Source organism: Physeter macrocephalus, chromosome 10 (genome assembly GCF_002837175.3).
Source record: "Physeter macrocephalus isolate SW-GA chromosome 10, ASM283717v5, whole genome shotgun sequence".
NCBI lineage: Eukaryota > Metazoa > Chordata > Mammalia > Artiodactyla > Physeteridae > Physeter > Physeter macrocephalus.
The window spans coordinates 73,691,938-73,702,641 of NC_041223.1; the positions used below are offsets into that span (position 1 = coordinate 73,691,938).

Here is a 10,704-nt window from a genome sequence, read left to right on the forward strand (position 1 = left end):
TTCTTCAATATCCTCAAATCAATCAGTGTGATACACCACATTAACAAAGTGAAGAATAAAAACCATATGATTATCTCAATAGATGCAGAAAACGGTTTTGACAAAATTCAACACCCAGTTATGATAAAAACTCTCCAGAAAATGGGCATAGAGGGAACTTACCTCAGCATAATGAAGGCCACAGCTAATATCATTCTCAGTAGTGAAAATCTGAAAGCATTCCCTCTAAGATCAGGAACAAGATGAGGATGTCCACTCTCACCACTGTTATTCAAATAATTTTGGAAGTCCTAGCCATGGCAATCAGAGAAGAAAAAGAAATAAAAGGAATACAAATTGGAAAAGAAGTAAAACTGTCACTGTTTGCAGATGACATGATACTACACATACAAAATCCTAAAGATGCTACCAGAAAACTACTAGAACTAATCAATGAATTTGGTAAAGTTGCAGGATACAAAATTAATACACAAAAGTCTCTTGCGTTCCTATACACTAACAATGAAAGATCAGAAAGAGAAATTAAGGAAACAATCCAATTTACCATTACATCAAAAAGAATAAAATACATAGGAAGAAACCTACCTAAGGAGTCAAAAGACGTGTACTCTAAAAACTATAAGATGCTGATGAAAGAAATTGAAGATGACACAACCCGATGGAAAGATATACCATGTTCTTGGATTGGAAGAATCAATAGTGTCAAAATAACTATACTACCCAAGCTAATCTACAGATTCATTGCAATCCCTGTCAAATGCATTATCAAAATGCGTTTTTCACAGAACTAGAACGAAAGCTTTTTAAATTTGTACGGAAACACAAAAGACCTCAAATAGGCAAAACAATCTTGAGAAAGAAGAACAGAGCTAGAGGAATCATGCTTCCTGACTTCAGACTATACAACAAAGCGACAGTCATCAAAACAATGTGGTACTGGCACAAAACCAGACATAGATCAATGGAACAGGATGGAGAGCCCAGAAATAAACGCACACACATGTGGTCAATTAATCTATGACAATGGAGGCAAGAATATACAGTGGAGAAAAGAAAGTCTCTTCAATAAGTGGTGCTGGGAAAACCGGGCAGCTACATGTAAAAGAATGAAATTAGAACATTCTCTAACACCATATACAAAAATAAACTCAAAATGAATTAAAGACCTAAATGTAAGACCAGATACTATAAACCTCTTAGAGGAAAACATAGGCAGAACACTCTTTGACATGAATTGCAGCAATGCCTTTTTGAATCTGTCTCCTAGAATAATGGAAATAAAAACAAACGTAAACAAATAGGACCTAATTAAACTTAAAAGCTTTTGCACAGCCAAGGAAACGATAAACAAAACAAAAAGACAACCCACAGAATGGGAGAAAATATTTGAAAACGAAGTGACCGGCAAGGGATTAATCTCCAAAATATACAAACAGGTTATGCAGGTCTATATCAAAAAAACCAACAACAACCCAGTAAAAAAAATGGACAGAAGATCTAAATAGACAAAGAAGACATACAAGATGGCCAAAAAGCACATGAAAAGATGCTCAACATGAGAAATGCCAATCAAAACTACAATGAGGTGTCACCTCACACCAGTCAGAAAGGCCATCATTGAAAAGTCTATGAACAATAAATGCTGGATAGGGTGTGGAGAAAGGGGGATAGGACCCTCCTGCACTGTTGGTGGGAATGTAAATTGGTACAACCACTCTGGAGAACAGTATGGAGGTTCCTTAAAAAACTAAAAATAGAGTTATCATATGACCCAGCAATCCCACTGCTGGGCATATATCCAGAGGAAACTGTAATTTGAAAAGATACATGCAACCCAGTGTTCATAGCAGCACTATTTACAATAGCCAAGACATGGAAGCAACCTTAATCTCCATTGACAGCAGAATGGATAAAGAAGTCGTGGTACATATATATATAGTGGAATATTACTTAGCCATAAAAAAGAACAAAATAATACCATTTGTAGCAACATGGATAGACCTAGAGATTATCAGACTAAGTGAAATGAGTCAGACAAATATCATATATCACTCATATGTGGAATCTAATTTTTTTTAAAAATGATACAAGTGAACTTACTTACAAAACAGAAACAGACTCACAGATTTCAAAAAACAAACTTATGGTTACCAAAGGGGAAATGTGTTGGGGAGGGATAAATTAGGACTTTGGGATTAACATATACACACTACTATATATAAAATAGATAACAGCAAGGATCTACTGTATAGCACAGGGAACTCTACTCAATATTCTGTAATAACCTATATGGGAAAAGAATCTGAAAAAAAAAGACTATATGTATAAATGTATAAATGAATCACTTTGCTGTACACCTGAAACTAACACAACATTGTAAATCAACTATACTCCAATAAAGTTAAAAAAATAAAAAAGGAACAGTGAAGTCAAAAGGCTGCTCTAGCAGCACATATAGTGAAACCTTTGCATATTCTAGTGGAGACTTATTTCCTAGATTAACAGTACAGATGCTTGTAAGAAGCTACAGGGTAATGTTTTTTGGTTTTGTGGGGTTTTTTCAGAATTGAAATTACAGAACAAATTTAATGCTTGTAGCGCTTGTGAAAGGGACCTTTTAAACCTGTGTTTTTCCTTTCTATTTGGAAGCTGCTCTCAGCTCTGAGTTCTATTATAGTGAATATAAGGGGAAACCTTCATGACCCACTTACACCAAGGCATACTTATACTACCAATATTACAACTGTCAATGTATAGAAGATGACCATATCAGGACATAATTATTTCCAAAAAGGCATATATTCCTTGTTTAAAAAAAAAATTAGCAAACCAAATTCAACAGCTCATTAAAAGGATCATACACCATGATCAAGTGAGATTCCTTCCTGGGATGTAAGGATGCTTTAGCATATGCAAATCAATAAATGTGATACACCACATTAACTGAATGAAAGGATAAAAATCATATGATCATCTCAATCAGTGTAGAAAGAACATTTGACAATATTAAACACTTATTCATGATAAAAAAAAGTCTTAACAAATTAGGTATAAAATGAATGTACCTCAACATAATAAAGGCCATAGATAACAAGACCACAGCTAACAGCATACTCAGTAGTGAGAGGCTGGAAGCTTTTCTGCTAAGATCAGGAACAAGAAAAGAATGCTCATTCTCACCACTTATATTCAGCATAGTACTAGAAGCCTTAGCCAGAGCAATCAGTCAAGAAAAATAAAGGCATCAGAATTGGAAAGGGTGAAATAAAATTGTCTCTGTGAATGACATTATTTTATATATAGAAAATCCTAAAGACTCTGCCTAAAAACCGCTGGTCAACGAATTCAGTAAAGTTGCAGGATACCAAAATCAGTATACAAAAATCAGTAATGTTTCTATATACTAGCAACAAATTATCCGAAAAATAAAACAATTCTATTTACAATAATATCAAAAACAATAAAATACTTGGAAATAAATTTATCTAAGGAGATAAGAGATCTGTACACTGATAACTATAAGACATTGATAAAAGAAATTGAAGAAGACACAAATAGAAAGGTGTTCAATGTTCATGGATTAGAAGAATTGATATTATTAAAATGTCCAAAGCCATCTATAGATTCACTACAATCCCTGTCAAGATTCCAATGGCATTTTTTTACAGTAATAGAAAAAACAATCTGAAATTTGTATGGAACCACAAAAGACCACAAATAGCCAAAGCAATCCTAAGAAAGAAGAACAAAGCTGGAAGCATCTCATTTCCTAATTTCAAACTATATTATACAAATACATAACGGTAGTAATCAAAACAGTGTGGTTCTGGCATTAAAAATAGACACATAGACCAATGGAATCAAATCAAGAACCCAGAAATAAATCCATGCCTACATATTTGATAAGGGAGCCAAGAATACTCTTTGGACAAAAGACAGTTTCATCTATAAATGGTTGTGGGAAAATTTGATATTCACATGCAAAAGACTGAAACTAGACCCTTACCTTACACCACACACAAATATTAATTCTAAATGGATTAGAGACTTAAATGTAAGACCAGAAACCATAAAATTCCTAGAATAAAATATAGGGGGAACATTCCCTGACATGTCTTGGCATAGATCCTTTTTGGATGACACCTGAAACACAAGCAATGAAATAAACAATAAACAAATGGGACTACATCAAACTAAAAAAGCCTGCACAACCAAAGAAATAATCAACATGATGAAAAGGCAACCTATGAAGTGGGAGAAAATATTTGGAAACCACACATCTGATAAGGAGCTAATATCCAAAATATTCAAGGGACTCACACAACTCAAGAGCAAAAAAAACAAAAAAAAATTTAAAAATGGGCAAAGGACCTGAATAGACATCATTGCAAAGAAGATATTTAAATGGCCAACAGCTACATCAAAAGGTGTTCAACATCACTAATTATTAGGGAAATGCAAGTCAAACCCACAGTGAGCTATATCAAAAAGAATGGCTATTATCAAAAACACAAAAGTAACAAGTATTGATGAGGATGTGGAGAAAAAGGAGCCCATGTGCACTGCTGGGACTGTAAATTGGTGCAGCCAGTGCTCATTGAAGCATTATTTACATCAGCCAAGACATGGAAATAATGTTGTGTCCATCAGTGGGTGAATGGGTAAAGAAAGTGTGATATATTACATATACATACAATGGAATGGTATTCAGCCATAAAAAAAAAAAAAGGAAACCCTGCATTTGCAACAACATGGATGGACCTTGAGGGCTTTATGCTAAGTCAGACAAAAAAATACAGATTCTATGTAATCTTACATGTGTACTCTAAACAACCCCAAACACGCTGAAACAAAGATCAGATTGGCAGTTGCCAGAGGCAGGGTGCGGGGGAATTGGGGGAAGGTGGTCAGAAGGTTAAAACTTCCAGTACAAGATTTTGAAACTTACGTGAGGTGACAGATGTTAACTAAACTTACTGTGGTAGTCATTTCACAGCCTTTACATGTCACGTCACTACACTGTATACCTTAAACTTATACAGTGTTATGTTAGTTATGGTTAAATGCCGAATTTCAATATATAATAGACATCCAAAATTTTCAAAATATAATGTTTAAAACTTAGAATTGAAAATTCATACAGCATTTTGTATTCTGCTTAACTCAAGCATGTGTTTATACAGTATTTCTGAAATTCTTTTATTTTAGAATTATGAAGTTACTCTGTAGCCAGGCAGAATTATAAATAAAAATTTTATTGGGCTTCCCTGGTGGTGCAGTGGTTAAGAATCTGCCTGCCAATGCAGGGGACACAGGTTCGAGCCCTGGTCCGGGAAGATCCCACATGCCACAGAGCAACTAAGCCTGTGCACCACAACTAGTGAGCCCACGTGCCACAACTAGAAGCCACCGCAGTGAGAAGCCCGCACACTGCACAGCAACGAAGACCCAATGCAACCAAAAATAAATTTAAAAAAAAAAATTTTATTGCAGAGGTTCAGCGGGTATAATGTTTGGCAACATTATTGGCTTTGTTGTCCTAACTAGTTGTTTTTGTATGTCTAGCTTTCTGTGGTTTGAAGTGCCTGTGACTAAAGATTCCCTTATGATTAGGTATTTTGAAATTATAAGAACAGTATTATAAGTTACTGGACAAGGTACACTCATTTCACAGTTGAAAAAAATTGACCCACTTAAGCAAGGCAGTCTAGTGTGGTAGTTAAGAGCAGGGACTCTGGGGCCATCCTGCCTGGGTGTGAATCGTGACTCTGCCTGCAGCGGGTTCTGTGTGAATCTAGGGCAGATTAATTTTTTATTTGTGCCTCTCTTTCCCTACCTGTTAAATGGGGATGAATATGTAGAATATCTCCTAGTGTGTTGGCAAGATTAAATGTTAACACATGTAAAATGCTTAAAGCCAAGCCTGGCACATGATAGATGTATGTGCCTTTTTTTTTTTTTTTTTTTTTTTGTGGTACGCGGGCCTCTCACTGTTGTGGCCTCTCCCTTTGTGGAGCACAGGCTCCGGATGCGCAGGCCCAGCGGCCATGGCTCACGGGCCCAGCCACTCTGCAGCATGTGGGATCTTCCCGGACCGGGGCACGAACCCGTGTCCCCTGCATCGGCAGGCAGACTCTCAACCACTGCGCCACCAGGGAAGCCCTGATGTATGTGTTTTTATCCTATATAATTCCTGCTGCTACAATGTATGGTTCATTAATGACATGTGTTGCATTAAAACTGTCTTGATTGCATCCCAAGTACTGTTCTTAAGAACAGCATTTTAGGGACTTACCTGGTGGTGCAGTGGTTAAGAATCCATCTGCCAATTCAGGGGACCCAGGTTCGAGCCCTGGTCCAGGAAGATCCCACATGCCGCAGAGCAACTAAGCCCATGTGCCACAACTACTGAGCCTGCGCTTTAAAGCCCACAAGCCACAACTGCTGAGCCCACATGCTGCAACTAGAGAAAGCCCGCGTGCAGCAACGAAGACCCAATGCAGCCAAAAATTAAATTTAAAAAAATTCTTAAAAAAAACCCAAAAACAGCATTTTGGGGATGTTTGGATTCATTCCAAGGTATTGGATGCTTTAAATGGTACCCTTCCCCCCTCCCCCCACCACGGCTTAAAAGACAAGGCTAAACTCCATAACTCCCTATCAGAATTAGATATTAAAATTCCCACTTACTCTTCACTTACAAGCCTATTGACCCAGCCGGGCCCGTTAGGTAACGCTCCCCTCACTCTGCCTCCCTCCCCTCTGATATATAGGTCACAGGTTTACCATCATCAACATTGTCCCACTTGAGCTCTTTGAGGCTATTAGAGGTTCTTCACCCACACTATGAACTCTAAAAGTAATGTGGCATTTTTAAATTTGCAGATAATACAGCAGACGCACCAAGTAGTAGAAACCGAGCAAAACAAAGAAATTGAGAAATGGAAAAGACTTGCACAGTTGAAGAATCGTGAGCTGGACAAGTTCCGCACGGAGTTAGACTCGATTTTGGATGTTCTCCGAGAGCTGCACCGGCAGGGTGTGGTCATGCCAGTTGCTTTGGCAGGAGAAGTAAACGCAACAGAGTATTACTAGAAACTTGCATGTCATGTGACCTCACAGAAAGGCCTGAAGATGGACGGTGGATGGGGTCTCTGTCAGAAGGAGGCTTTTGAAAAAAGTGTTACAGTATGTTGCCAGAACACAAAAGCAACATTTCAAAATAAATTACCTTTTACCAATTAGGAGGGGAAAAAAAGAGCAGCATTAATGGTGTATTTTACTGAAAATCATTAACCAGTCACATTTTAAATAATTTATGGACAAGTTACTTTTTGTCAGGTGACTAGAACTAGTGAGATTTATTGCAAAAGGTCTCACGCTAGATATGCAAAGAAAACAAAGTTGCAAATACTTTGCCATCATTGACTAAGTGTGTATTCTTAATTCCTGGCCAGAAGAACAGCTCCTCTTTCCCACAGAGACACAGGAAAGAATGTGAGCACAGAGGCCGGGACAGTCACCAGAGTAGTGGCGCTTCAGTGATCATTTTGATGAGAGTTGTAACTTCTGTACAAGTAAATAGGAAGTGAACTCTCATGTTCTCCCAGATTTCCACTCCTACCTCTAGGTGCCTCATTTTGCACCTGATATAAAAGTGCAAAATATATTTCACAAGTAATAGGGAAATTTGATTTTTTCACTGTTTTAATCTTTCATGCTACATGTCTTAAATGTCAGTCCCTTTTTTGTAACTTTAAGGTTATAAACAGAATATAACATTTTTACTTCATTTAAAAAGTGAATATATGTTCACTAGAAAAAATTAAAAGCATGCATAAAGGTAGCCAGATTATTCTTTTATTTTACAATTTCATTTCCAAAAGCAGATAGTGAGCATTATAAGATAACTGGTAAGTTAAAGCTGTAGCTACTTTGTTTTCATATGTTCTGGCCCAGTAGAAGGATCGTGTGAGCCACATGTAATTTTAAATTTTCTAGTAGCCACATTTAAAAAGATAAAAAGAAACAAATGAAGTTAATTTTGGTAATTTATGTAATATATCTAAAACAACAATATAAAAATTGGGTTCTTACATTCTTTTTTTCATACTAAGTCCCCAAAATCTGGCAAGTTTTCCATTTATAGCACATCTCAGTTTGGACCAGCACATTCCAAGTGCTCAATAACTACATGCCAGCAAGTGCAGTTCTAGAATAATCATTACAAAGTAAAATGCTTTATAAAGGACAGTTGAAATAAATCTTAGTGAAATTATAGGTAGCAAATGTGAAATGTAGAAATTAAAGGAATGCAATTAATGTCCAGAATTTTTAACGTCCTTTTCCTAAGAGGGTAGAAAGCATTAATTATAGTTTGTTGTTTTTTATATGAAAGAATTTTAAGTTATAAACTATTTTGGTTATTATTTGAGTGTGCTTTTGTCTATTTTTTTACCTGCAAACCTGCTAATTTATAACTATACCCCGCCCCTATTCGTCTTTTTGACTATCCATGGGCCGTTCATTCTAAGCACAAACATAGCTGATTCTGAAACACAAGAAGTACAGATATTAAACAGATTATCACTTACAGAGAAAGTACATCCTATTTTGATGAGGACTCCATATTCTATTTTGGAATAAGCTGTGCACATGGCACAGCTTCAATTTTACAGAGTAAAGGTCCATACGTACTATCAGAACTATTAGTTACAACTAGAAACCTCGGGGACCATATCCCATCCCTTAGTTATTGCACTGAGTGTCTAGGATGAGAACACAGGTGGACACAGGCCATCTTGAAACGGAAGGCTTTTATGAAGATTCAAACTCCAGAAATTATCAGTCCTCTTCTACCACTTCCATCTCCCTCACAATGTCGTAGGACACCTGCATCCACAGGCCTTCCCTTCAGGAACCTGGTCAAGATACATGGTTGCTGCTCTCACCGCTGCTTTTGTGCAGAGAGATTTCTGATTGGATCTGTTGTGAGCCCACAGCGTTCCATAACTAGTGTCTACCCATCAACCCCCAGAAATCCAGGCTTTAGTATTAGGGTCCCATTCTATATTAGAAAAATCCTAAATTTGTGACTAAATGCCAAGAAGATGGAAACATCTATTTCTCTTTCCCACTTGTACTTCCTAAGGGCTCTAATTGGGTAGGTCTAACATCTGCAGGCATGTTATATAACAGGTAAACTTACTTGGAATTGGACACTTCGTAGTTACATAACTATTCAATGGCCTCCTTCTTTGAAGAGCCCCTTAGCAATGGTTGGAAGAGTGAAGTTTGGAAGTTTTCTAATCCCAGTTATGGATAATTCTACTTTAGTATTTGAACCTGTTAATTATAGCCTTTTTCAGTTTCTCTCAAAGAGTCTAATGAAAAGCACATGTATTCCTTCTCAGCACCTGTCCAGCTTGGTAAGGGATTAGTTCCTAACCCAAGTGAACCTATTTCCTCCCCTCTAAACCAAAGTAAGTCCAGTTTTCTCTCCAGGTTTGCTGAAAGCTTCCATCACCACTACTTAAATAGTGCAAACGGGGAAAAATTTTTTCCCAGCAACACCTACTCTCTAGGATTGTAAGAAATCAGTTTGAAGGGCAGTATTAATCTCAGAGGAAAAGGGGAGAGGCACCAAGTTCCACTAGTAGAATAAAATGGGTTGTTAGTAAATTCAGTAACAAGAGACGAGACTGTGGAAAAGGGGCCAAAAAACGGGGCAGGGGGTGTGTGATAATTGTACCAGGTGTGCATCCTTGGAGCACAAAAGCGAAGAGGCAGGAACACGGCAGGAGTCTGGTCCAGTGGACCTAGTCTCAGTAAGCTTTCCCTGCTCTTGAACTCCTCCTGGTTGCCTGCCAGTGGGCCCCACCTTAGGGTATTGATATTACAATGAGAAAGTGCTGATGCAGAGAACAGATCATAGAATTGTACATGGTCTGTGTAACTCCTTGGAGAAGGGTCTAGAAGGTACTTGGGGGAAGGATTTGTGAGGCAGGCAAAAGTGAAGTCTAATTAGAGAAGGACTGTTGACAAAAGGGTTAAATTGAGCCTGCTCATTGGAGAAGCCTGAGTGGAATGAAGCATCTTGGTTTTTTCTCCCACCAGCTTCAGGCAGTGTCAGTGATCAAAGATATTTGCATGCCCATGTCGTACCTGTTTTGCTCATTATCAAGGCCACGTGCAAGGAACCCTAAAGAGATCAGGCAGGTGCTCACTCTCCTGGCTTGGGGTCAGAGCCTTCATAGCAGCCTAGTCCCTCATACATAGCAGGGGCTTAATAAATTGATCACCTTCTCTTGTCCTTTGACTTCCATCTACATACAACCCTCTGCTCCCTCCAGTCCCCAGAGATCATCACATCTACTCTCATACTCATGGTACAGCCACCACTACCAGCAGGGTAACATTGGGTCTGATCCCTACCTTTCATTTCTCCTGAGTGCCAGCCCCTGTTCCTAATTCCTGCCAGAATTACCCACTGTTCTCATAAAAGTCTGCATGTTTGAAACCAGCTGCCCACTCCCCTGAGTTGCAGCATTCTCCAGTGAGTTTCAAACTCTAAGGCACTCCTTTTTTTTTTTTTTTTTTTTTTTGCAGTACGCGGGCCCCCCACTGCTGTGGCCTCTCCCGTTGCGGAGCACAGGCTCCGGACGCGCAGGCTCAGCGGCCACGGCTCACGGGCCCAGCCGCTCC

At 38.3% G+C, this 10,704-nt stretch overlaps 1 protein-coding gene across 4 annotated transcripts in view; it reads left to right on the plus strand.

Moving 5' to 3' along the window:
- The window catches only part of CEP162 (centrosomal protein 162), a 102,858-nt gene extending 94,504 nt beyond the window's left edge, over window positions 1-8,354 (plus strand). For all 4 annotated transcript variants that reach the window (XM_007103819.4, XM_007103820.4, XM_055087638.1 and 1 more), the window contains one exon: window positions 6,886-8,354. In XM_007103819.4, coding sequence (XP_007103881.1) covers window positions 6,886-7,095 — 210 coding nt within the window. In that variant the 3' untranslated portion in view covers window positions 7,096-8,354. The remainder of the gene's footprint in view (window positions 1-6,885) is intronic.
- Window positions 8,355-10,704: the final 2,350 nt, after the last annotated feature.